Source organism: Trypanosoma cruzi, genomic scaffold (genome assembly GCF_000209065.1).
Source record: "Trypanosoma cruzi strain CL Brener 1047053517151 genomic scaffold, whole genome shotgun sequence".
NCBI lineage: Eukaryota > Euglenozoa > Kinetoplastea > Trypanosomatida > Trypanosomatidae > Trypanosoma > Trypanosoma cruzi.
The window spans coordinates 355229-380320 of record NW_001849561.1 but is presented as its reverse complement, the minus strand read 5'-3'; the positions used below and the strand labels follow the sequence as shown (position 1 = coordinate 380320).

The 25092-nt window shown below is 46.7% G+C and overlaps 9 protein-coding genes across 9 annotated transcripts, besides 67 other annotated features; 3 read left to right on the top strand and 6 right to left on the bottom strand.

Annotated features, from left to right (window-relative positions):
- Positions 1-1048: part of a sequence feature (heterozygous, non-Esmeraldo-like haplotype) that runs on past the window's edge.
- Positions 66-85: a microsatellite.
- Positions 363-382: a microsatellite.
- Tc00.1047053507063.100 (mitochondrial DNA polymerase beta-PAK, putative) lies at positions 514-2403 on the top strand (the record flags this gene model as incomplete). The annotated part of the gene is made up of 1 exon (XM_814876.1): positions 514-2403. One exon carries the CDS (start codon positions 514-516, stop codon positions 2401-2403), a length of 1890 nt encoding a protein of 629 aa, XP_819969.1.
- Positions 1049-1362: a sequence feature (areas merged during assembly that could not be assigned to a particular haplotype. This can correspond to areas where the two haplotypes were merged or to regions with more than two copies in the genome that were merged during assembly.).
- Positions 1363-1585: a sequence feature (areas merged during assembly that could not be assigned to a particular haplotype. This can correspond to areas where the two haplotypes were merged or to regions with more than two copies in the genome that were merged during assembly.).
- Positions 1586-1917: a sequence feature (areas merged during assembly that could not be assigned to a particular haplotype. This can correspond to areas where the two haplotypes were merged or to regions with more than two copies in the genome that were merged during assembly.).
- Positions 1918-3109: a sequence feature (heterozygous, non-Esmeraldo-like haplotype).
- Positions 1983-2066: a microsatellite.
- Positions 2488-2512: a microsatellite.
- Positions 3085-3133: a microsatellite.
- Positions 3110-3274: a sequence feature (areas merged during assembly that could not be assigned to a particular haplotype. This can correspond to areas where the two haplotypes were merged or to regions with more than two copies in the genome that were merged during assembly.).
- Positions 3134-3158: a microsatellite.
- Positions 3198-3219: a sequence feature (AT_rich).
- Positions 3268-4479, top strand: Tc00.1047053507063.90 (mitochondrial DNA polymerase beta, putative; the record flags this gene model as incomplete). Its single annotated transcript, XM_814875.1, has 1 exon — positions 3268-4479. The coding sequence occupies one exon, from the start codon at positions 3268-3270 to the stop codon at positions 4477-4479; it is 1212 nt and encodes a 403-aa protein (XP_819968.1).
- Positions 3275-7102: a sequence feature (heterozygous, non-Esmeraldo-like haplotype).
- Positions 4597-4712: a sequence feature (T-rich).
- Positions 4898-4951: a sequence feature (C-rich).
- Positions 5298-5326: a microsatellite.
- Positions 5476-5502: a microsatellite.
- Positions 5502-5524: a microsatellite.
- Positions 5588-5611: a sequence feature (AT_rich).
- Positions 5809-5829: a sequence feature (AT_rich).
- Positions 5830-5857: a microsatellite.
- Tc00.1047053507063.80 (hypothetical protein, conserved) lies at positions 5953-6993 on the top strand (the record flags this gene model as incomplete). The annotated part of the gene is made up of 1 exon (XM_814874.1): positions 5953-6993. One exon carries the CDS (start codon positions 5953-5955, stop codon positions 6991-6993), a length of 1041 nt encoding a protein of 346 aa, XP_819967.1.
- Positions 7028-7058: a sequence feature (AT_rich).
- Positions 7103-7500: a sequence feature (haploid, non-Esmeraldo-like haplotype).
- Positions 7501-10227: a sequence feature (areas not merged during assembly with more than two copies in the genome that could not be assigned to a particular haplotype).
- Positions 8014-8085: a microsatellite.
- Positions 8125-8150: a microsatellite.
- On the bottom strand, positions 8642-10792 carry Tc00.1047053507063.70 (trans-sialidase, putative; the record flags this gene model as incomplete). The annotated part of the gene is made up of 1 exon (XM_814873.1): positions 8642-10792. The coding sequence occupies one exon, from the start codon at positions 10790-10792 to the stop codon at positions 8642-8644; it is 2151 nt and encodes a 716-aa protein (XP_819966.1).
- Positions 10228-17789: a sequence feature (heterozygous, non-Esmeraldo-like haplotype).
- Positions 12661-12707: a sequence feature (T-rich).
- Positions 12864-12889: a microsatellite.
- Positions 13136-13164: a microsatellite.
- Tc00.1047053507063.60 (hypothetical protein, conserved) lies at positions 13193-15298 on the bottom strand (the record flags this gene model as incomplete). The annotated part of the gene is made up of 1 exon (XM_814872.1): positions 13193-15298. The coding sequence occupies one exon, from the start codon at positions 15296-15298 to the stop codon at positions 13193-13195; it is 2106 nt and encodes a 701-aa protein (XP_819965.1).
- Positions 15464-15509: a microsatellite.
- Positions 15939-15958: a microsatellite.
- Positions 15963-15992: a microsatellite.
- Positions 16078-16123: a sequence feature (AT_rich).
- Positions 16167-16189: a microsatellite.
- Positions 16226-16291: a sequence feature (CT-rich).
- Positions 16741-16761: a microsatellite.
- Positions 16929-16952: a sequence feature (AT_rich).
- Positions 17033-17055: a microsatellite.
- Positions 17069-17104: a sequence feature (AT_rich).
- Positions 17109-17135: a microsatellite.
- Positions 17149-17172: a microsatellite.
- Positions 17175-17249: a sequence feature (GA-rich).
- Positions 17590-17610: a sequence feature (AT_rich).
- Positions 17633-17664: a microsatellite.
- Positions 17790-17851: a sequence feature (areas merged during assembly that could not be assigned to a particular haplotype. This can correspond to areas where the two haplotypes were merged or to regions with more than two copies in the genome that were merged during assembly.).
- Positions 17852-17861: a sequence feature (haploid, non-Esmeraldo-like haplotype).
- Positions 17862-25092: a sequence feature (heterozygous, non-Esmeraldo-like haplotype).
- Tc00.1047053507063.40 (hypothetical protein, conserved) lies at positions 18163-18552 on the bottom strand (the record flags this gene model as incomplete). The annotated part of the gene is made up of 1 exon (XM_814871.1): positions 18163-18552. The coding sequence occupies one exon, from the start codon at positions 18550-18552 to the stop codon at positions 18163-18165; it is 390 nt and encodes a 129-aa protein (XP_819964.1).
- Positions 18797-18844: a sequence feature (T-rich).
- Positions 18988-19659, bottom strand: Tc00.1047053507063.30 (hypothetical protein, conserved; the record flags this gene model as incomplete). The annotated part of the gene is made up of 1 exon (XM_814870.1): positions 18988-19659. One exon carries the CDS (start codon positions 19657-19659, stop codon positions 18988-18990), a length of 672 nt encoding a protein of 223 aa, XP_819963.1.
- Positions 20064-20104: a microsatellite.
- Positions 20153-20178: a microsatellite.
- Positions 20177-20239: a sequence feature (A-rich).
- Positions 20238-21269, bottom strand: Tc00.1047053507063.20 (translation initiation factor, putative; the record flags this gene model as incomplete). Its single annotated transcript, XM_814869.1, has 1 exon — positions 20238-21269. The coding sequence occupies one exon, from the start codon at positions 21267-21269 to the stop codon at positions 20238-20240; it is 1032 nt and encodes a 343-aa protein (XP_819962.1).
- Positions 21269-21299: a microsatellite.
- Positions 21405-21469: a sequence feature (T-rich).
- Positions 21541-21566: a microsatellite.
- Positions 21644-21666: a microsatellite.
- Positions 21667-21722: a microsatellite.
- Positions 21773-21792: a microsatellite.
- Positions 21856-21878: a microsatellite.
- Positions 21949-21973: a microsatellite.
- Positions 22140-22173: a microsatellite.
- Positions 22174-22252: a microsatellite.
- Positions 22448-22477: a microsatellite.
- Positions 22599-22635: a sequence feature (A-rich).
- On the bottom strand, positions 22698-24650 carry Tc00.1047053507063.10 (uncharacterized protein; the record flags this gene model as incomplete). The annotated part of the gene is made up of 1 exon (XM_814868.1): positions 22698-24650. The coding sequence occupies one exon, from the start codon at positions 24648-24650 to the stop codon at positions 22698-22700; it is 1953 nt and encodes a 650-aa protein (XP_819961.1).
- Positions 24793-24837: a microsatellite.
- Positions 25025-25064: a microsatellite.

The window sequence follows — 25092 nt, the reverse complement described above, 5'->3', positions numbered from 1 at the left end:
TGCTTCGAAGCAACGAAAGAGAGGGTGAAAAATGGCAACAGAGAGACTGTTTGTGAAAGAGAGTGAAAAAAAAAAAAAAAAAAAAGAGAGAGAGAGAGTGTGTGTGTGTTTGTGTGTGCATCTGCATGTATTTTTGCGAGCAGATTTCTGGTGTTTTTTTTTTTTCACGTTTTTCTGGTTATTTTGAATACGCCCCACCATCGCCTTTCTTTCCCGTCTTGTTACTTTCGATAAATGGTGCAAGAGGAGGAGGCCAAGACACCACGAGTGTGCAACTCCCCCGCAAAAATACATCTCTAGCGTCACTCACTCATATATACATATAAAAACAACCACATATATCGAGAGGAGAAAAGAGAACTTGTGTGTGTGTGTGTGTGTGACAGACATAGAAATTTGAGCTCTTTTTTTTTTTTTGCGGGGCGAGTAAAATTTCTCTTCTGCAGCTTCCAACGAGGACGTAAAGGTGGAGGAGGACTGTCTTTTGGGTTGTGTGCTGCGGTGAGGAATATAATGATGCTTTTGCGAGCAACAAGGCTATTGCGTGTGTCAAAACGCACCGTGGCCTCCGCTGGTGCACAGGGGGCTGTGAAGAGAGCCACCACAACTGCTGCAGCACCTGTGGCCGAGTCCACGACCTTGCGTGAGGCCCGAGCAGCGGCAGCAACAAAAGCCGCAGGGCAGCGTAAGCCCCTGCATCACAGCCGCGGCGGCAGTGGTGATAGCACCAGGCCTGTGACATCCCTTCAGGCCTCCGCACAGCTGAAAGGCGTGCGAACGATATCAAAGGCGTCCAGTTTTGTGCCAGACCACCGCGAGAAGGTTCTGCAAATATTTCAGCGTTTGGCGGAGATTAACAATGCGCTTCAGGAAAGGTACAAGGCGCAGTCGTACCAGATTGCTGTGGACAACCTAAAGAGGGATGACTTCATCTTTGTGCACCTGCCACCGAACATTCTGCCGCCCGGCGTGGATGACGCGAAGAGGACGGAGCAGCTGAACGCCGTGAGTGCGACACCGGTGGTGGGAGAGAAACTTAAAGCCAAAATTGTGGAGATTCTCTCAATGGGTGACCTCGCCGAGCTCCACAGTTTGCAGGCAAAGCCCATCATTCGCGCCATTCAGGAGCTCACGCAGGTGCATGGCGTCGGTCCCCGTACCGCAGTGACATTTTACAAGAAATACGGCATCAAATCCGTGGCCGAGCTGCAACAACGCGTGAAGGATCACGAGGCGGAGAAGGGTATTGGAGATGGGGATAGGGATGGTGGCAATTGCGGTAATAGTGGTGGTGCCAAGAAGGGTTCCAAAAAAACTTCAGCGGGGGATGAAGATCCTGTCCTGCACCTCACTGAGGCACAGCGGTTAGGGCTCAAGTACCATCGTGACATTATGCAGCGCATCCCGTACGAAGAAGTAAGACTGCACGAAGCATTTTTAAAGCTGAGACTGCGGAAGTACCTGGGAAAGGGCTATGAGCTCTCCATCTGTGGAAGCTACCGACGGCGACAGCCAACATCGGGTGACATTGATGTGCTCATTACGCGCAAGATGAACGGCAAAGGTCCCGCCATTCGCCGAACGAAGAGCAAAAAAGGCGGTCATCATCATAGTGATGAGCAGGTTCTGGCACCACAGGAGGTTCTCGCGGCCTTCGTGGAGGCCCTCAAGCGGGAGCGATACATCGAGGCGACACTGGCGCAAGGGGCGACAAAGTTTATGGGGGTAAGTCGGCTGAGGAGTTATAACTACAATGCGGGTGCGACAAGCCCAAAGTTGTACCCGGCACGGCGGCTCGATATTCGTTTTGTGGAGCCGGAGTGTTTCCCTGCGGCGCTGCTGTACTTTACTGGCAGCAAGCACTTTAACGTCGTCATGCGGGCAGAAGCGATCAAGCAGAACTTTGTTCTAAATGAATACGGCCTCTTCCACAATGATGCAGCGACCACCGTTGCTGCCGCCGCCGAGGACAATGCAGTCGATGGCAGCAGTAGTTGTAGTAGTGGTAGCAGCGGCGGCAACAGCAAGAATAAGCCTAATAATAACAATAGTAATAACGGTGGTGGGGGCAACACGGCCCGAGGCCGGTGGAATGCGGAGGCATTTCAGAAGTTGGTCCGGGCACAGTACTACTCCGCTAAGTCTCCCGCATTTATGGGTGATGACGATGGCCACGGTGAAGAGGACGACGACGGCGAAGATGGTGCTGACGGGGCTGGCGAGGATACACGTAGCAAGAAGCACGGGAAGAAGGTTTCAGCAGCACGGCAGCGGCAACAGCAACAAGAACTTGCCGCTCTCTGGCGTGAGGTGGAGTCACGGCGAGTGAAGGTGAAACACGAGCGTGACATCTTTGATGCATTAGGCATGACGTACGTTCAGCCCGAGCAACGCGAGATGTGAATTGGAGGGGCTTGCAACACGCACGTACGCACATGGCGAGGCAAATACCAAGCGAACGGAGGGCTGTGGGGCTTTTTTCCCTCCTCCACTCCATTTCATTCCATTCCATAGAAACAGCAATGAAGAAAAAAAAAAAAAAGAGCAACGGCGTCTACAGATGTCATAGAAAAACGGTGAGGGGCTGGGAGAGGGGAGGTTAAACGCACACGGGGAGAACATGCATGCACCCAGACGATTCATATGGAGCACATTTAATACTCACGGTGCGTTCTTACCGCTCTCCTTTCCTTTTCTCACCTTAGTTATTATTATTTGTTTTTTGTGTGTTGCTGTCGTCACGCTTCCACACAGTCGTTCTAACGGCCGCACACTCTTTTGAGTGTCATTTCTTTTCTTTCTGTTAATGTCTTTCATTACCCCGCTTTTTTTTTTCCGCGCATGTTTTGTCTCCCCGCTCCTTCTTTTTTTTTTTCCAGAGCAGCGAGAAGGAAGCGAAGGGTTCGTGCAGCTCCCATCCACACATTCGCGGCAAAACGATCCATCCCCTCCTCACCGAAGGACCAGCGAAGGGAAACAAACAATCAGGAAAAAACAAACAACAATAACAAGAAAGAGAATCGTAAAAATAATAACTGCGAGGCCGCGGGAAAATAGAGACGACGAATAGGGGACGAGGAGGAGACATCTACACGATACAGACATAAATACAGACAGACACACACACACACACAGAAAGAGAGAGAGAGAGAGAGAGACAACACAGCATACTGTCGTTGTTTGATACAAAAATACACATTTATTATTATTTATTTTTTTGTGGAGTTGCTTGAAACAAACACACACACACAAAAAAAAAAAAAAAAGATGTTTCGTCGCACGTTCTGGCGTTTTAATCCGGATAGTCGAGAGAACATCATCCGCATCTTTAAGGAGATGGCAGATTTGAACAATGCCCTTGGGGAAAAGTACAAGGTGCAGAGCTACATCCGCGCCTTGAATAGCCTCAAGACGAACCTCGACCTGCCGTTGCGGACGGTGGAGGACCTGGAAAGGTTTCCCGGTTTTGGCTCCAAGCTGCTGAAGAAGGCGGAGGAGATCATCATGACGGGCAAGCTGGAGGAACTTGAGAAGAAGACAAAACCGAAACTCAAGGCGATTCAGGAGCTTACACAAGTGCATGGCTTCGGTCCACGCGCAGCAGCTGCACTCTTTGATCGAGAGGGCATATTTACCGTGGAGGAACTCATAGAGAAGGCCGATCGTATTCAGTTGACAGACCAACAGCGCGTGGGCGTAAAATACTTCCACGATATCAATGAGAAGATTCCTATGCATGAGTCCGTCTTGCATGAAAATTTCCTCCGCGAAAGTGTGCAGGCTCGGCTCACCTCCGATTATGAAATTCAGGTGTGCGGTAGCTATCGTCGCCGGCATCCGTTCAGCGGTGATGTGGACGCCATTCTTGCACGCACATTAAGTGCCCCACCACTTGACTACCCAGTGACGAACACCGGGGTCCTCGGTACGCTTGTGGATTACCTTCAGGAGCGAAACTACCTCGAGGCAACAATGGCACAGGGGCCACTCAAGTACATGGGCATGGGTCGTCTGCCTCCTCGCACAACAAATGGGACGACAAAACACTACAAGGCCCGTCGCGTGGATATTCGACTTATTGAGGCCCGATCGGTGCCTACTGCCCTTCTCACGTTTACCGGCAGCAAGAACTTTAATGTGATCATGCGTCAAGCCGCCATCAGTAAAGGATACCTTCTGAACGAATACGGCCTTTTTAAACTTGGCAGCCCGGAGGAGGTGAAGGCGCTGCAGGAGCGGGTGCGGGCGAACAAAATCGCGGGAACCAAAAACTCCCCCACGGACGCCGCCTCGGACCCTACTGTGGAGGAAGGCGTCGACCCTGTTGTGTCGGTTATTAGTGGTCACTCGGCGAAGATGGAGACGTTGGGGCTCACGAAGGAGGAATTGGAGGTGAAGCGCGTGCACGTCACATGTGAAAAGGATGTGTTCGACGTCCTAGGCATGCCGTTTGCGAAGCCGGAAAACCGCGACCCCTAAAAGAAGGAGACTGACGCTCTTTCTTTCTCCCGGCGCGTGTGTGAGAGACGTCTGGCCGACACCAGAAATGATCAACGGCGATAAAGCAAACAAACAAACGACTTCTTCCCCCCACCCAAAAAAAACAACAACAACAATAAAAAACAACTAAGAAACAAAAAGAGAAACAAACGAGAACAAGATGATAAAGAAAAAGAAAAAGAAAAAGAAAAAAAAAAGAAAAAAAAAAAGAACAGGAAGGGAATATAAGAGCGAAGGGGACTCCACATGACACTACAGAAGAACTTGGGAGGAAGAAAACAAAGGTGCCGGAGTGCCATTTAACATGAAAAAATGGGAAGGGAAACAAAAGACAGGAAGAAAGAGAGAGAGGGCGGAGGGGATCTCGAATGTTCCCGGGAACGCATGACTGCACATAGAGAGTGGGAGGGATGGATGAGGAGGTGGAGGGGAGAGGGGGAATGAGGGGGAGAAACGTGAATGAACAGACGGTGACGGCAATAGGAGTCAAGAAATAAAATTACATGAAGCGAGAGGAAGTTGCGGCTCTGAAGGAATTGCAGGAGCGGAAGGGCGTGTGTGTTGTGTGCGGGGATCATTATCCGTTTCCACATCCACTGATTCATTTGTGATTGGAGGGACGTTTTGCCTGCTGTTTGACCGCGAAACCGAAAGTTAATGACTTTCTTTTTTCCTTTCATTACACACAAAGTCCTTCTTTATATATTTTTATCTATTGTTTCTTTTTCCACATGACCTTTTTAACTCTTTCTTTATCTAGGTTTTTGCCACGGTGTAACAACGCCCGTCAAATATCTTTATTATTACTATTACTATTATCATTATTTTTCTCCCTCTCTCTCTCTCTCTCCCGTGCTTTTATTCCACTTGTATGAATGCATAGATTTAAATAAGAAGAAACAAGTGAGAGGTGGCGGTGGCGGTGGCGGCGGTGGGGTTGAAATGCCGGGAACGAGGAGTGAGTGTTTTTGCGTGATACATACATACATATATATATATATAGAGAGAGAGAGAGAGAGAGGGATTGTGTGTGAGTGAGTGGGGAATAAAAGGGAATGAGGAAATGAGGAAAATGGTTTACGACTTGTTTTTATTTATTTATTTTTTATTTCTTTACTAACGTCATTCTCTGTGCCATCTCTATCCCTCCCCTTCACACATTGCCTCATCCATCCGTCCACACAAATACAGACAATACCCCCGCAATGGTTGGGTATCCGCTCTACATGGACTTGCGGGGAAAATTGGTGTCATCCTTTTTGTTGTTGGTGGCTCTCTTTTTACAATATTTTCCCGCTTTTTTATTCCTTTATTATTTATTATTATTATTGTGTGTGTGTGCGTGTGTGTGTGTGTGGTGGCGGAAGGAAGGGGGGTGTCCATCTATATAAAGGGAATTCCAAAACACATACATGTACATGCGTATCCTCTCCCCAACTTTTGAAGGGATTTATGGAAAAGAGTGACGGAGAGATGATGTCATCAAAAAAGGCTTCTGTGGAGTACATGGATGCCCAACGGGGACGCGGCCTTGTGGCGAAGACGGAATTCGGGGAAGGTGACACTATTCTTCTTGTGCCGTATGATATTGCCGTGCTGTATAGTCCGTTTGTGCGCAACACATGTTATCGCTGTTTTGCGTCCGTGACGGAGCCTCAGAGAGTAGTAGGGGAGGAGGAGACACGACGAGGAGACGAAGAGAGTTGGGAAGAAATCCGGTATGAGTGTTCCTCCTGTAAGCATCTCGTGTTGTGCTTTGGTTGCGTGAAGGATTTAGTGGAGGAGGCGTGGCAGCGGTCAGATGGGACGGCGCTCGCCATGTCGTTGGAGGGAAATGAGCGTGAGGCCGCCATACTGCGAACGCATCCCCTTCTTGAGGCACATCAACTGGCTTGTGAGTGGTTTTGTACGCTTCCTGATTCTGTGCGCGCGGGTGACACAGACTACTTGCGCTTTGCGTTGCAGTACGGCTCACGCGCACTTTTAGGAGACACCCCACTTTTGCAAGCCGTTGAAGGGTTGTGCATGAATACTTCCCAGCAGCTCGTGAAGGCGTATCGGTTCTGTGAATCCTTTGCGAAACTCGTTGTGGATACGTTTGCTCCGCAGGGATACGACGTCGACGTGGCGCGTCTTCGCGATGTCCTCCTCCGTACCAAGATCAACAGCATTGGCTACCCTTTTAATGAGAGCGAGACGCTCGGTTGGGCACTGCAGGGGGAACTTTGCATGATTAACCACAGTTGCGTCCCAAACGCGGCGGTGGTACGCCCAAAACATCGAACAGCAGCGGGGGCGTGCTCGATGGAACTTGTGGCGCGTCGCCCTATCAAAACTGAGGAGGAAATAACGATTGCATACATTGACGTTGACAGTTACGCAGATGATGCAAATGCAAGGCGCCAGCGTCTCTTGGAAGACTACGGATTTCTCTGCCGCTGTAAAAAGTGCGCCTCCGCTACGAAAGCCACGAGTTCCATGGCTTTACATTAAGAAGAGCGTTACTAATTTACCGTTGGCAATAAGGTAAATAAATACATAAATATATTTATATTTATGAACCACACCTTCTCTCTTCATCTCTCCTTTTTGAAGGATATAATGCAATGCTTTGGTACTTCATTCTTTTCTTTTCTTAATAATAATAATAGTAATAAAATCTTCTCCGTCGTAAAAGGGTACGCATGAAGCATTTGTACATAATAAAGGGATATACCCGAGAAAAGGATGGGTTTATTTTGGGTGTAATTTAGGCATTCACGCCTTGACCGATGTTTTTTTTTTTTTTCGAAATACGGCGAATTCGATTCCGGAGAAGGATTTCACGACATCAAATGCCTCGAAAGAAAGAGGGAAAAAAAAAAAAAAAAGGAAAGCAGAAAGGGGCACCACCGAAGTTAACCCAACCCGTGGGGAAGAGACATGGCAGCCAAGAATGGGGTTGGCATGAATCGTTTGGTTTTTGAGTTCCCTCTTTTCTTCCGTAATGAATTTGATGGCAGCATATCTCCCGAGGAAACAGAGCGACAGCCACACGCTGCGGCCATCGTGCCGACAAGTCCGACGCGGCCGCGCCCACACCCACGGCAGCAGACACGCACAAAAAAGAAGAAGTCTTCCACTCCGTGCCACGTCCTCGTGCGTGATGGTGCGGCGCCGCAAAACAATACCGCCACACGCCGCGCAGCATTCCCACAGGGGATGAGAGCCAAGGCGCACTCTCACCGCCTCTCTCTTCCTTCTCCTCATGTCCACGGAGTGACGCAGCTGCCCGCACCGAGTGCAGGAGGAGCATACAACTGCACCGCAACATGTACGCCGTGCGGTTGTGTGTGCCTGCAGTCACGCAAAGAAAAAAAGAAAAAAAGAAGGGGAGATCCACGCACGTGAAGAAGCACAAAAAACACGCAGCGGAGGTGCAGGACAGAAAAGGAAGGAAGGAAGAAGGCACCCAAAGCGAAACATGACACGGCAGCCCAACCAGCGGCAACCCACAATACGCTTGCAGAAATAAAAATAAAAAATAATAAAATAAAAAAACAAATGAAAACAAATAAAATTAAAATAAAATAATAAAAAAAAAAAACTCGTTTTGAAGAATTTTTCACGCTCACACACCCCCCCAAAAAAAAAAAAAAAAAAAAAAGAAAGCATCGTGACGCGGAAAAACAAAAAATACGTTTATATTCTTCCTGCGGAGGCAAAAATACATTCGTTTCAGCCGTTCAATTCCCTGGTGCCCACACAACTTTTACATTTCATTAGGACACGCAGTGAGTTGCTGCACATCTAACCTCACTTTCTTCAGCGCACCGTCGTCGTGGCGCTCAATGCCGAGTGCACTTGTCATCAACATACGGAAACATTAAATAAATTCCGCCATTCTCAAAATATTCCTCCATATAAAAAAAGAAAAAACAAGCATATAGAATAAAACAAAAACACAGGCTCCGCAATGCAGTCCCCGGAGGGAAAGCATGCCATCTAAATAACGACTTACACGGCAGAAAGGGTAGTCCAATCGACCATAAAAACAGATAAAATAAAAGTTGCGTCCACACAAAAGTCAATTATTTCGGAGGGTGCGTGGAGAGGCACATATTGCTCCCTGCTGCAGGCAGGAAGTCCTCGTTGCGGCTTCTCAGTAAAGGGCCGCAATGCCGCACAGCCCCAGCAGCAGCAGCATGAGCACCCGAGACACGTCTCCACGCACGGAGCCGTCAATTTTCTTGACCATTTTTAGTTCATCGTCACTCAGTGGGCGGTTGTACAGAAAGAAGTTCGTCACCGTCACACTGCTGTCGCTGTCTCCCTCGTCGCCCCCAATGTAGAAATGTGTGATTTCAGCACCACGCGTCTCAGGTGTTGGTAACGTCTCCGAACTCCCCACACTCACACCATCCACGTACACGGAGCTCTTGTTGCCGTCTTGTAGCATGAGCGCCACCTGGTATTCTCTCCCCAGCTCCCAAGTGCTGCCCGATGCTGTTGTTGTGCCGTTGAACACTGTCTCCCACTTACCGTTCGCATCGTACGACAGCCCAATGAACCTCGTGCCGGCACCGTCTCCCAGACCCGCACCCAGCAGAGGAGTGCTCCCCTTCGGAACCTGGTGGATGACCACCGTCGCCACAGCAGTGAAATCGTGGTTCACAAAGCCGTAGTAAGTATTTTCCTCCCAGGTGTTCACAGGCCATGTTGCCTTGGATCCAGGCCCCGTGAATTTAAAACCATTGTGGACCTTCGTTGCTCTCGTCACGTTTGCATTCACGCAGCGGTAACCGTCGATCCACGTGTCACCACTGGCCTCATCGGACAGAAATCCAACCAGACCAGCCGTGGGTGTGGACGACTCGGAGAAGGAGGCGTCCAGCTTTTTCCAAGTACTGAGGGTGGACCTGATCGTCTTCAGCTCCTCCGTCAGACGGGCAAGGGATATGACTCTGCCGGCTCTTGTATACGTTAATCTTGTAATGTACAACGCACCATCCGAGTGCAGCAGGGTGTTGGAAACTGTCTCACTCAAAAGACTCTCCACATAAATCGGTCCAAGGTAAAACGAGCGGCTGTTGTCCGTGATCCAAAGGTAGAGCGCCTTCTCCTTTTTCTCCAAAGTGCGGTATCTTTTATGAGTGTACAGCATCACCTTCACTTCCTCAATGGTCGCGGTGATGAGGGATCCCACAGACAAATCAATAGCCCAACGAGTTCCTGATCGTGCATTGACCCACACGCCTGGGAGTGTCCCGACAGCCTCCGTCCACGTTGTCCCCATGTCACGCGACTCGTACACCTTGCGACCAATCGTACATCCAGTAACCATGAGAATTTGTCCATTCTCCCATTCGGTGATGCTGATTCCAACACATTCCGCAGGGGGCGTACCCGCCGGAAACACCCAGTTTGCGCCGTCGTCCGTCGAATAAATGATCCTGTTGGAATGCCCATGCTGTTCATTAGTCCCCGACAAAGAAAACACGAGAGTGCCATTCTCCAACAGAACACCAGCGCCACCAAAGGGAGTAAGCTTCTTCAATTCAGTTTGATTCTCTGGGGTGGGCTGTTGTAACAGCGATGTGGGATCGCCCCAGATGAATGTTCCACTCTCCCTTCTGCCCGTGGACGGCCTGGCATCACCCACAATCAGTTTGATATCCTTGCCATCCGTCGTCCACTTCTTAGTGGTGCTGTCATACTTCTCTTCATAGCTTCCCAAAAGGAGATACACCTTATTGCCCTTCCCAATGGTTGTCGGAAGACGCGCAACACCCACAAGTTCCGTTTCATTCGCTGTATCAAACACAGTGTGTGCTCTCCATGTATCCTCACTGACCTTAGCGACAAGGAACGACCAATCCCACGCAGGGTTGAAATAACCCGCAAGAACATCTGATTGAGAAAGGAATATTACAGGATCACGTAAAAGATTGCCGGTAGTAACCACAGCCATCACTCCGCCAGCAATGACAGGAGAGGCTGCGCCAAACGAATCCTTCACTCCGGCTTCAGTCCCATCCTTTGCCAGCACCTGCGTCTTACCCGAGACAAAAATATCAACCCATTGCGGCATCTGCGCATCCCTCAAATTACTTTCCACAGCGTGTGCAGATCGAGTGCTGCAGCACATCATCACGACGAGGAGGAGCAGCACCGCGGAGTAGAAGAGATGCCGGGACATGTTGGACCTCTGCGGCTCACTCTCTCCTCCTTCCCTCATCCTTCCGCTGGATCCGATCACGCGGCGACGGTTGTGTGTGCGGGGTGCCATGACTGCAGCAACACGTGAGAGCATATAAATATGTGTATGTGGGCGGTGTGTGCTGTTGTTGGTCCTTTCAGTGTCTTCGAATTTCACAGTAGCGATTAGCGCTTGTTTGTAACTTCTTTCCTAGCTTGTCTGTGTGCGTGGAAGAAATGGGAAGAGTCAAAAAGACAAAGTTGACAAGTTGTGGAAGAAAAAATTGAGCACCAGCTGCCACTGCCGTAGACCACGCTCCCGCTGCCATCACTCTCACAGAGAGACGGGGAAGAGTGTGTGGATGTGTGCCGAGAACACAGAGACCGTCATCGTCAGAGGAGGCCATCGTGGCACCGTCCGTCACCGAGCAACGCAAATAAAGAGTAGAAGAATAACCCCAAGAGCAGGCAAGACATTCCCGCATGGCGGGCATCGTGCGACTGCGTCAGCCAGCCCCCAGCAGAAAATGGAAAACATTTCCTGCGTTGCTCACCCCGTATTTGCAAAGGCACCGCCGCACTGCGGGACCCACGCACCATAACCACAATGCGAAGAGGGAGCGTGGAACAATCGCGATGAGGGCAATGTGAGGAGGCACGTACACAGAGGGAGACACACGCACCTCAGCACGTGTGTGTGTGTGCCCGTGCTTGTTTGGGAGGGTACCACCTCAACAGCAGCTACGGGCTCAAGCGGTCGTCGAAGTAGATCCCCGCCATGCAATCGTTGGCACCGTGCCTCAAATCAGCAGTGTGCAAAGACAGCCCCTCCAACGGTTACACCAGAAGCACGGCGCATCACACGACCCACCCTTCGCCCCATCGTGGGGCAGTGGGAAGCAGCCGGGCACGTTTCCCCAGTGCAGACTCCGTGGGCGAATAGAGCACCGCACTGCCCAATGCAGAACGCAAGCGTCAGAGAAAGAATTGGAAAGAAAAAGGGTGTGAAGACAAACGCACACGCACAGAAACACCCGGAATTCCAACAACAAAGAAGCAGAAAAATGATGCCAATATAAAAACAAAACCAAAGACGCACGGCTAAAGTTTCCTGAAGGTAAGAAAAACCGGCTTATCTCTCGTTTGCCTCATGCTAAGACACTCCGTATATGCATTGTAATAGTTTTGAGGGGGTGACGCTTCTCTCAGTCGAAGCCGTTTTTTCACTTACAACATCTCCCGCTTTTCATATGAATTTTACCCCGCTGATATTTTAATCTACAATTCTCCGTCTCGGCTGTGCAAAGAATTCTTGACGTAGCCTTCAATTTCTATTTGGAAGTGTAAATGTGGAAAAACTCAAAGCTTGCCTTTACTTTTTTTTTGGAAACACTGTATGCGTGTCTCCCAAATGCCGCCCCCCTTCCCCGCGGAGTCACCACCTTTGCTGGGCGTGTAATGTGGCCTCACGGAGGGTGGCAAAGCAACGACAAACGCAGATGAGAGATGTAACAGACGTGTACGCAACTTCAACAGACCATGGGACGTGTGCCAGGCCATACTACCAACAAACAATCCTTCGGCAGCGAGCGCAGACGAGATGACAACAGCAGAAAACAAACACCCTGCTATCCAAATTCACACACCCACACTCTCTTTCTCCTGCTTCCTTTGTCACGTGCCTGGACGTGTAAGTTATAAAGGAATTTCGCCGATGCAAACACAGAGTCATCCTCGCAATTTTATCACGTCTATTTTTCTCTACGTTTTTTTTTTCTTCTTTCCTTTCCCCCCCCCCCCCCCTCAATTACTTCTCTTTTAATCAAAAAAGAAGAAGAAGGAGGAAGCATGCACAATAGATCTCTTTAACTCACCTTCAATTCTTCGCTCAATCGGTGTTACAAAATAACGCTACGCAAAGGCATAATAACAATAACAATACCAATGATGATAAGACAAATGTGGGACGGATTCGAGTCGATCAAGAAAAAGAAAAAGAGAAAAAACAAAAAAATAAAAAAAGGGAAGAATGACGTTCACCTGGTAGATATTTAAGATAAATTAGACGATATGCACAGACATATATATGCATGCCCATACGGTTTTGTGTAAATGAAGGGGTGGCATCTGTATGTTCCTATCTTTTCTTGATGTTTTATTCACACATGTCCATGCGTGTAGATACAATATATATATATATATATATACGTATTGATTTATACTATTTATGTAGATGCTGGTGTGGAGGAGAGAGAGGGGGAAAAAAAAAATAGCAGAATGACATAAGTTCCTCTTCTTCCCTTTCTTTATTATTATTTTTCTTTCATTTCTTTGTTATTAACTAAGTTTGAAAATACCTCAGGCATGATGGGTGCCAACTGATGGCCGTACACAGGAAAAATCAATAAATTCTAATTAATAAATTATTGACTTCTTCCCATAAAGCGGAGTGGAAGACAATAATAATAATAATAACAATAACGATAAAAGACAACAGCAAATATAAACGGGTTTCCTACCTGCGTCTACCGTATGGGTTCCATGTAAATGAACCATTACAAAAGTAATTTGCGGCATCACCGTGCCTCTTAAAATGTGTTGAGAGGGTACATGCAAAGTGGCGTCCTGCCGGATCCTGCGCTGGCATCGCAGAGTCCTTCTCATTCCTCTTTCCCTCATGAAGGCGCTTGGCTCCTTCTTCCTCCTGTAGAAACTTCTCGCGGGTTTTTCGCAGCATCCTCCTGCGGCGCTCTTTAGCAAACTTGGGAATGACACCAAAAAAGTAAGGCAGACCATCATGCACTTCGCTCCAGATGTGAAAACGTCCCACCTGAACAATAAGACCCTCAGTATCCCGGAGCCATCCTGTGTCATCGTGACGAAATGTAGCTGCCACAAGGAGTCTCTTCACCCAACAAAGCAACAGTGTCTCCAAAGTCACGTCCGACTGCAGCAGACGGGTCCATTGACGGCGCACATTGTCATACACGAGAAGATCGCCGTCATTAAAAACATTGGACGATGTGTCTTCTTTCTCAATGACGTCATATCTTTTCCCAAAATCTGAAAGAGGCGTTGACGTTTGCCAGGGATTCACGACAGTGAATACCAACAACCTCGAAATTCCCACCGTGTTTTCTCCCTCTCCCCGTGCATGCTTCTGAACCGCATCGTAAACATGTTTTGAAGCACACAATGTGCCATTTGTCCGAGAAACACCGATGCGTCCGCCGTACTCGTACAGGGCGGATCGCGGTACATTCTGCCTCCACACATGCTGACAGGAAGACTGCGGAGCAAAGCTGTCGGTACATGGACACAATAACTGGCAAATTGCCCGAAGAGCCGCTTCCTGAAGTCGGAAAAGCAAACAATTTCCTCGGATGCTTAACGCCATACCTGTTGGATACGCCGCCATCGACACGAGTTGTCTTATTTCCGCAATGAAGTGAAGTAGTGGGACGCGAGACGCAAGCCCCAAGTGCCACACGGGCCGTGCGACAAGATCATCCATCCCCGCCATTCTCGAGTGCAGCGCGTAATACCCAAGTCCTTCAATTAATGCACGACCAAATGCCTTTTCAGATATGGCAGCCTCAAAAAATTGACAGGCGCAAAGTACGGGCGGACGCTGGGATGGAGGAAGGCTCTCAATGTATGCATCTTCTTCTTCTTCCACCGGTGTTGTTGCATATCCACGCAACCATGGCGTGCCGCGGCACATGGCAGGAAGAAGTGAGTTGCACCCCACCACACGAACAGGTGTGGGCGGCACAATGTATCTTTCATTCTTCCGAGACGCAAGAAACAGCATGCCATCATTTTCCATTAAATGTAAAGCGCCATCAGGAGGAATGACAGACTTCGGCGGCGCCCTCCTCATTGCATCTTCACTGTCCACGACAGCCACCACCGCCGTTGGAAGTGCTCTTAAAAAACGACGCGGTGGTGACACCATCTCTGCCAGACGAACGGCAGTCTCCTCATTCGTTTCGCTCCTTGCCTCTGCGCCATTGCGTAAACGTTGATGGTACCGACAAATCATTCTCCTGGCATGACGCCATGCAATCTCCTTTTCGTACAATTCTTTCATCTCCGCGTTTGTTTCCACAATTGCGGGAACGGTCCCTTGTGTCACCAACAGGCGGTACAATTCCTCCGTCGCCATGTGGTTTGCACCACTGCTGCATGACTCTTTGGTCATGGAGGCGTTTTTGATATCATTCTTCTTGGCGTGCAAGACGAAGGTGTTTGCCATTTCGTCCGTGGGTGGCACCAATTCCATCATGTCTTGTTGGCATGGCACGGAGGGATCCAACTCCAGTTCCTCTTCACAGATATCATCCCAGTCGTCATTCTCCCTTGCGTAACACCCACACCGCCTCCTCCTCTCTCCCACACACCCGTGCCGCTTATGTGATGGACCGTCACAAAGCGTAAAGCCGTACTTCATGGACTGCGACCTGCAACAATTGTCCAACTGCTGGAATGCCAAACAATTCTCGGATGGAAAAAAATGTGGCGTAAGCGGCAGGCGGGCAAGTTTCAACGTCGTGCCACAGCGGGTAAAAAAAAGCGCATCAGGACTCTCGTGAAACTCACGGCTCGGAACGGACCCCATCTTGCGTGTCAATATATAAATATATATGTTCTCCTGATTTTATCTTTGTTATTTAAGCGGCAGTTAAAATTACTGGGGATGTACGCGGCTGATTTCCCCACAACACACAACACAGAAAATAAACAACACACCACACACACAACTCTTCTCCCCCTCCCCCCCCCCTTTTTTTTTTCTTTTTTTCTTTTTCTTTTCTTTTTTTCTTTTTCTTATTCCTCTCAACACATGCAAAAGACCAAAAAAAAAAGAAAAAAAAAATTACCACACAACTCTTTACGTGCCACACACGCACACTTACGCAGGAGTCAAAGAAGCAGCCACAAATGTCACCACTCAAATCTTCCCGTTAAAATTACCACGGCGATCCCTTTTTGCACAGAAAAGACAGATGCGCCCTTCCTTTCCCCTTCCTTCTTGTTCTCTCTCTTTCTCTTTCCCCTAAAACTTGCCACTGCCCTTTCTTCCTAAAACTATCAATTCCTACAATTCCTATATTAATATGTATATATATGTGTCTATATGTATTTTGCCTGTATGCCTCCCAAGTCCTTGAGGTTTGTGTGGCACCGACGGGAATTTCTAATGTCCACAGAAGCAGAAGAACAAAAACAACAGCAACAACAAAAAATAAAGAAAAAATAATAAATAAATAAATAAATACACAATATACATATACATATATATATATATACACTGCAGCAACCAAACTCACAGGAAGACCACATGACAGACACCAAAAAAAACAAAAAACAAACAAATTTGTTACATGAAAACCAATCAATAATAATAATAATAATTGAAAATTAAAAATACTAAAATAAATAACAATTTGCATTAATCACCACCTGCCGCTGATTTGAAAAGCACCGAGAGAGAGAGAGAGAGAGAGAGGGGGGGGGGGGGGGTACACAAATAAAAAAGAAGTAGAAGAAAAAGGAGAGAAAGAAAGAAAGAGATGGAGGAAAAAAAAAAAAGAAAGAAAGAAAGAAAAAACAGGTAGATGAAGTGAGAAAGGAAAACGCTGTGCAATGGACCCACATGCATACATGTACCACATATGTGTACATGCACACAAACAGGAAAAAAAAAAAAATGTGCTGCCTTGCCTGCTGTGGCAAATAATTGACAATGCCAACGGCGCTCTAAAGGCACGGCAGACGTCCCCCTTCATTCCACCACCTCTTCTCACTACACATGAGAAATTCATGCATACAGCTTCAAACCATTCTATCCGCCAAAAAACATAAAAAAAAATATATCTATCCCCCCATACCCCCCCCGCCCCGCCCTTCTTTCTTCACTTTTTTTTTCCCCCCAAATATGGAGAAAAACAACAACAACAAAAAGAAACCAAATAAATTAAAATAAACACAAAAATAAAGGCGGTGGTAATGATAAATAACGAAACCATACAGCCCCAAAAACAACACACACACACACACAGAGAGAGAGAGAGAGAGAGAAAAGAGTTACAGACAGACAGACGTCAACTGAGAATTGATGACACAATAAAAAAGAAAGAAACAAAAAAAAAAAAAGATCACGATAACATGAGAAGAAAGGACAGTAAAACTCATGTATCAAAGAAATAAAAAGGAAAAAACCCACACATATATACACACACGCGCACATAAAAATATATATATATAAAAAAGAGACATTCCCTATTTCCTCCTTGACCCTCACCATTAGTTAAATGCCACTCACATGTCTTTACCTTTGCTCGAGGCCATGAAAAAAAAAAAAAAAAAAAGAAATCGAAGTAAATCGATATAAATATAAATAAATAATAATAATAATAAAAAACATGTTTTTTTTCTTTTTTTTTCTTTTTTTTCCCTTCATTCCGTTTTATTTATTTATTCATTTATTTAAATTCTTCGTTTTATTTTCTTTATTTCCCCCTCCTCCCTTCTTTCTATCTCTCAGTTTTTTTTTTTTTTTTTTTCTTCAGCCTTCTCCACACCGCCACAGGAATTGAGGGGTGGGTGGGTCGTTTGCCTGCACCCACACCAGCCCCTCCGCTCCCCCTCTGAAACCGCATGCAAATTGAAACACCAAAAACAACAAACAAACAAAAAAGACGGCAGGAAAACACCAAATGTTTTCATTTCCCAGGGATGGGTATTCAATACCCGTCGTTGTCGCTGAGTTCAAGTTCCGCGTCTTTCGAGGCACGCGCTCCTACAGACAGACGCCAAAGACAGAGCGCAACGGTCAACGCATAAGTGCATAACGTGATGAACAGAAATGTTCCATATGCAGCCGAAAGCATGACGTGAAAAACCCCCTTATTATTATTATTATTTTTTCTTCTTTCTATGTGTGTGTACGTTATTATTATTATTATTATTATTATTATTATTTCTTTCCGTTTCTCGTCTTCCCAGTCCCTAAATCCCCTTTCTATTTTCTGTGGCAAAGTAACAAATGTAATGGAGGGGGGAAAAGGTAAATGCACACACACACACACAGAGAGAGAGAGAGAGAGCAATCAGCATGTCATTTTAACAATTGCAGTGACCTTTTCCCACCCTTATATATATATATATAGTGGCGTGGAGGCCGGGAGAACTAACGCCAGTAGCACCACAGCGGAGAGACACCCAATGTACAGGTGCAAGACAATTATCTACACAAAAAGAAACATACATGCAACAGCAACAAAAACAAAAAGGGTGGGAAAAGTGAAAGGAAAATAAAAGTGTTCTGTCTTCTCTCACAGAAAGAGACAAGAGGAAGTAAGATGTGCACATGGACACATGCGTCTTATTTTATCCATTGATAAGAAAGAAAGAAAAGGGTTTGTTTGAACTTCCCTCTCACTCTCCATCGCTCTCTCTCTTTCTCATTGATGCTCACCATTAGTACTCGCTAAAATCAGCATACAAGGGATTTCGTATTGGTCCCCTGTTCTCTTCTGCCAAACAATTTCGCATAGACGCCTGTTCGGCCGCACGAAACCTCAAAAGGACCATAATGTATAGGAGCGCGTATATGATGATCACAGCGACTACCATCAGAAAGAACCCCACATACCAAGCACGTTGAAAGACGGGACGCGGCGTGATCTTCTTCTCCTGCCGTACATAATGAATTGTGCCTGGCGGATAAATAACGGGGCTCCCACTGCCCGGATGTCCCGGTGGAAGCGTCTGCCACGGGAACCTCGCCGCGTCGGTCATGATCGGATACACAAATGCCACATACAGAAGCAGTGCGGTCAACGAAGTCACAAGCACCGTTGGCGACATGGATGCACACAAAAAGCGGCAACCGTGGTATTATTCCTATTAATAGTGGCGGAGTCCCAAACGGAATATTTGACTGCACCTCCGCCCCACACTCACACATACACACACACAAAAAAGAAAAAACAAACAACAATCCCCGATGGACGAGTTCCCTTCCGCCCACGTCACCTTCCTTGATGTTTCTTCTCTCCGCTGTTGTATGCACACACAGACAGACAGAGAGGGGGAGAGACGTTTAGAATGCAAAGAAAAACAACAACAACAACAGGAAGAAAAAACAAATAAAAAGAAATCGCGGCAACTCGTCGTTGCTCGGAACTTCCCCCTCCCTTCTGCCCAACAAAAACAGAGCGCAACAAAACAAAACAAAGACGCAATGAAATCCTTTCAAAGGAACCTCTCGCTCGTTATTCACGTCCGTTTTTCCCACTGCCGTCAAAAGCCCAGACCGAGAAGCCAATGATGTAGAATCATCCGACCGTCCATCCCCACGTTGTAGACGTAGATGCTGTGACTGCGCACAAAAATCTTCTTGGTCGGAAATATCTTCAGTAATTCCTCCTCAAAGCGGAACACATCGCCCTCTACCTGTTGGATGCGCAAAAAGAACGCCGGCATGAGATTGCGTGCATCCATTGAATACACCCTCCCCGGTAAGAAGCCATTGCTATTGCGGTGAACAAAGAAAGGAATCGTGTCAAGTGGGTCTGCTGGGCCAAGCGGCGGATTGTAATTCACGACAGAGCCCTTGCCAACTACCCCTACATTCTGAAGCTGCGGCTCCTGCAATGTCGACGACGATGATGATGGCGGACATAGCTTGGAAAAGTCGTGGAGTTTGTAACGCAACGGGAGCTTCAATAACTCATCATAAATTTCGCTACGCAATACCCGATTCCATTTGCTGTAGTGCTTACCCGGCACCGGTTGCACAGCCGCCACGTTCGCTTCTGGCGGCAAAGATCCAGCGGCGATGCTCTTCGCAATATTCGTAGGTGGGATAACATTGATGTATTTTCCGGTAGAAGGACGCGCGTCATGGCCAAGTGCCGGAATAGACGCCGTGCCACCTAGCCAAATACACCGCAGGAATGAACGCTGCAGCATGGAAAGATGTTTCTTTCTTTTTTCTTCTTTTTCCTGTTACTTCCTTATAATAAATATATACAAATGTATGTGTGAGGGTTCTTTCTGTTTCCTCTCTCTCCCACCCAACCCCACCCTTTCCTTTGCGGTCACCATGGGAAATATACATGAAGAGAAACAGATAGGAAGGGAGAGAGAGAAGACATGGGCATAAATTCCATACGGGATGAGTTGGATGCCGTGCTAAACGGGAAAGAGAGAAAAAGAGAGTAAACACGTCCCTATCGCATTTTCTTAAATAAATAAATACTTTTTTCCTTCAATCATTCCTTCTTCTTCTTCTTCTTCCTTCTTTCGTCTTTTCACAGACAAAAAAAGAGGTACCACCACCAACAAACAGCGGTGCTCACAGATGTGATCCATTAATATATTGTATAAACACGTATATATATATATATATATATATGTTTATGTCTTCTCCTCTCCATCACTCTTTTCATTTTGGCTGCTTTATTTGTTATGATTATTATTATTATTATTTGTTCTTTTTTTTTTTTCTTCTGTTTTTATTTTTTTATTTTTTATTTTATTTTTTATTTTTAAAGAGTCATTGCCTGCAACCTTGCCTTTGAACGTTTGCCTACCTGTGCACTGTACGTGGCGGAACCAACGGCTTGCACAGTACGTGTAGCCGTACACCAATTGCATCGGAGTTCCATGCGTCTTCCCTCCTTTGTGAGTGTCGTGTCAATCTTATGACACGAGTTACACTTCACAAACTCGTCCAAATATTTGTATAAAATGTTATCAAACGCAGTAGATTTCTGAATCTCGTACTTAAGAATAAGCGCATCATTGCTGTCAAGGTTTCCTCCTACAGAAAGTTCCTTTTCAATATAATCCTTTACATCTTGAATGGGACGGTTAAAGGCCTGACAAATACGACCAAAATTGGTAATAATAACTTTTTTCTTTCCAATTTTCTCCAGCTTTGGCTCAGGAAGTCGGTTACGTTCTGTCATAGCACTGCTCTCCTTGTTGCGGTTAAGCGCAAAGAAGAGACGCCGCAACATGACACTGTAGTTATACCCACAGCCCTCTTCTGAAGCCTTATTGTTACCGCCGCCGCTGCTGCCACTGCTACCTGTTTTGGAGGTGGCATCTAGGAAACGCTCTACTTGAGGAACCCGCTGTTGTTTCTGACGCAGTTGCTCATGTTCAATCATGCGCCTTTCCACTTCCTGACGCGTAATGCGCTTTAGTAACGCGTACAAATCATTGGAGGTGTAGTTGTCATATGCAATCTCAAAGACATCCTCCACACTCCCAGCGACCTGCGGTGCATCCAGGCGGTCTCCCATCGTCATTGCTGTGGGCGCCACCGTTGCCGTGGATGCGGAGGGTGGAGGGATGGAAGAAGTTGCGCCGGCGCCCATCGTCACGGGGTCCAAGTGCGTTGCAAGCGTTGCGTCCGGCGCAGCCTCCATTGCCTTTGGCGCCTTTGGACGAGACGTCTTCTTCTTTTGTTGCTCAACCTCCGCCTGCGGCACATGTTCGTTCTCGTCGTCGTCGTCGTCGCCTTCGGCCCTGCGGCGACGGACGATTCTCGCCACCTTCGCCCCCTCTGCCATTTCTCTTTTTTTTTTTTTTTTCTTTCTTTTGGTGCGTCGCCTCCTCGCTGCTGGTACCTCACCGCCGCCCCGTGTGAGTCAAAATGTGCCGTGGAACGACAGAAGAAGTGCAGCAGACAAAAAAAAAGGGAGGGGAAAAAAAAAGAAAATTTAAATAAAATAATAAATAATAATTATAAACAAAAACACAAATCAGAATAGTATCCTGGGATACTGGCAAAATCCTGAAATCATCTAAAAAATAAATAAAATAAGAAAGGGTGGAAAATAGGTGTGTGTGTGTGTGTGTGTGTGTGTAAATTTGGAAAAGACAGTGGTCTCACCCCAATTGTTTGATCCAAATAAATACCTATCTACATATACATAGAATAGATATGCATACATACATACATACATACAGGCAGGCAGGCAGGCAGGCAGGCAGGCAGGCAGGCAGGCAGGCAGGCAGGCAGGTACTTGGACTGACACTCTCGTGGTCTTTTGCACAACGTTAAGATCGGATATATTTATTTATTTATTTATTCCTTACCAATTGGCGGGCTGTAGGATCCTGCAGCCAAAAGAACACCCCCGCCACCGCGAAGAGGGAGTGGGGTGGGGTGGGGTGGGAAATAATAATAAAAAAAAAACACGTGAATTCCTTCTGAGATGAACCCCCCCCCCTCCCCGCCTCCCGCCCAAAGAAAAAAGAAAAAAAAAAAAAAGATAATTCACAAATGCAAGCAAACATACATGTGTTGATTACATGCAATCAAATAAATAAATAACAGAGAGAAGGAAAAAAAAAAAAAATAATAATAATAAATAATATAAAATAAACAAAAGCGGCTGGATGTAAAGTAAGAAGAAAAATATAAATGAAACACACAAAATAATAATAATAATAATAATAATAATAATAATATTCACAAAAAAGAATTGTGCTTCAAACGAAAGAAGCATAAAATACAAAAAATAAAAAAATAAAAAAATAAAAAATAAAACCGTCACCTCCTTAAGTGTGGCACTGTCTTTTTTCCCCATCTCTTCTTGTCTCTATTGTTCTTCAAACACTCTCGTCATTCATATAAACATTTCGTATTTCACCCCCCGTTCCTTTTTCTCACTAACACCGCCAATACAACTTCAGTGCCTTTTATCTTCACTGAGTGTGTTGGGGGGAAAGGGGGGGAGAGAGGAAAAAAACAAAAAAAAAAAAAAAAAAAAAAGGGAAGGGAAGGGAAGGAGGCGGCGGCTGGCAAATGCAGCTGACACGTAATACAATTAGCAAATATATAACAACATGGACATTTCTCCCCCTCCACGCGCCGCCGCCACCGCCGCCACCTCTTTTTTTTTCTTTCTTATTTACTTTTTTCTTTTTTTTCACTCCAAAGGCCATTTCGCATTCGTTGATGGGAAGGAGGTGCCGTGATGATACCCCTGTTTCTAACGCGGCTCAGCCCCGGTGTCCTTAAATCCAAGCTGGCTGCCACTGCTCCTGCTGGGATGCAAGACGGCAAACGGTATCACGGGCGAGAAACATTGCGTCGCGCTGAAAAACCCCATTCCACTTTCCGCCTCCGACCGATTGCTCATCAGTGACTTTTGTAAACTTTTCTTTGGAAAATCCAAATTCACCCCGTCATAAATAAAATCACTGTCAAAAATACAAGTTGAGTAATTCTCGCTGAGTTGCATGGAAGATTTACTTGAATGCGTCGAGGGAGGCTGCGGATCTTTCAACGTGGTGCCACCATTACTCATATTACAGATGCTTGAGGCCGTAATAACCGATTTAAATGCACTGGCATCGTATCTTCTCCTTCCTGTGGTGCCAGAAAAGAAGAAATTGGCGTCGGACAGTAACGAGTGCTGTGTATTCTGCGACGCAACAGAATGCCTCTGAAAAGTGGGGGAAGGCAAAGCAAATACGGGTAGATTCATCTCCATCGCCTTCCCTGCAAAGATTAATGAAAGCGGTGAGGTACGCCTCTGTTGTGGGTAGTTGAGTTTACTGTCATTTTTAGTAATGTCCGTCTTCGCTTCAATTGAGTGGGATAATGCCCGTCGCAGCAATGACTTGGCCCAATCGGAGCCCCTCCTCTTTTTCTTCCTTGGAGATTCTTCTGTGGAGGTTAATTTTCCCCCAAAGCCACTTGTGCGGTCTCCCCCAACTGCATCCAAGGATCCATAAATTTTGGAAAAATTTGTCGACGGAATATTTTCCAACTGGCTTTTCAACGAAAAAATTTCCTTCTCGTGTGAATTCGTTGCTTCTGGGACGTCTTGGACGGGCCTCGGTGGCATTTCCTCCACTTCTGAGAGGGATACGTACCGGTGACTTGTTGCCTTTGGGCTTTGAACGCCATTCCCCGTGCATTTTTTATTCGCGGTTCCTACACCGGTTAATACAGGCAATAAGTTCCGTAAGGGGCTTTTGTGTGTGGAATTGTCACTGGTGTTTTCCACCGAGCGTTGCCTCATCCGACAAAAAGCCGTCAAATCCGCAGCATGTCCCCTTATTATCTCCGAAGAACAATCGCCACCTTCATTTGAATTCAATATTTTATCCGGCGCCTGCTCGCTCCAAATAATTTTCCCCGGAGGATGAGTGGAAAAGGGCGGCGTGCGGGACAATGCCAACCGCGGCTCGACCGTCTCTTCATAAAGCAAAGTGACTCGATGTACATTTGGTTGCCTAACCCCAATCGGTGGCTCAACGCCTCCTTCCATATTCAATGTCGGGAACTCTTCTGGTGCCAAGCTGATTTTTTTCTCCCCCCTCTCTGTGGGCTCAAATTCGGGTAAACTACCGGGGTGGCGTACGATGAGCCTGTGGCGCCTATGAAGATTAGTCAAGTAAATGCCTTTCCAGTCATCGCTGCTTGAAGAGACCCTGCGTTCACAACTTTCCCGGCTAGACTGTGACACACGCTGCTGGCGCGTGAGCGTGGCCACGTTGGGCTGCTTGCGGACAGATTCATCTCCCTTCAGCTTGAGCTCCTTCGGATGATACTGCCTTGTCCATTGTAAAAACTGTTCCTTTAATGCTCCACTGGGTTGTACCCGCAGGGATGTCTTAATGGGAAGCAAAATTCCATCTTTCCTTTCCTCTCCAAGCGTTCGTTGGACACATGTATCCACAAAAGGAAACTCCTTCTTAAATATCTTGCTGTTACCGATATTCTCACTGCTCAAGCTGTTTCGTTTCAATCCTTGACGAGGGGTCAATGGCATGCCAGATGTAACCTCTGGAATCCTTGTATATTTAAAGCAATGATCATCATCGGCTTTACCTTTCCCACTAATAATAGAGGACGCTAGTAAAGTCTTTGAGAATGTGTTACTTCTAATCTCTCGCTCATTCCAAAAAGCTTCATGATTCCCTCGTTTAGTCATGGCGTAAAAATTAAAAAAAATAACACACGGTTCCCAACCGGATGGGTGCAGTGCGACTCCGTTGGCACAAATGGCAAAGGGGTGGGGAAGGGGGGCACAGGAAGAGACGTGCGGCCGGAACAATTTACAAGGGACCCAACACCTCTCTCTCTCTCTCTCTCTCTCCCTCTCTCCCTTTATTTCCCTCACCTTCTTCCCTGCGTCTGCGTATGTTCGTGTTCGATGAATGCGGAAAACAATTCACCCCAACCCCCCACCTCTCTTCTTCTCACTACCCACAACTCCACGGCAACAAATAATAATGAAAAGAAAAAAAAAAAGACTAAGGGTCCTCTAATCCTTCCAAGATGGGATAGCTTTCACCTTGAAGCAACAAGAAAGAAAAAAAAAAAGAAAAAGAAAAAGAAAAACAAATGAGCGTGTAGAAAATATTCTCTCCAAA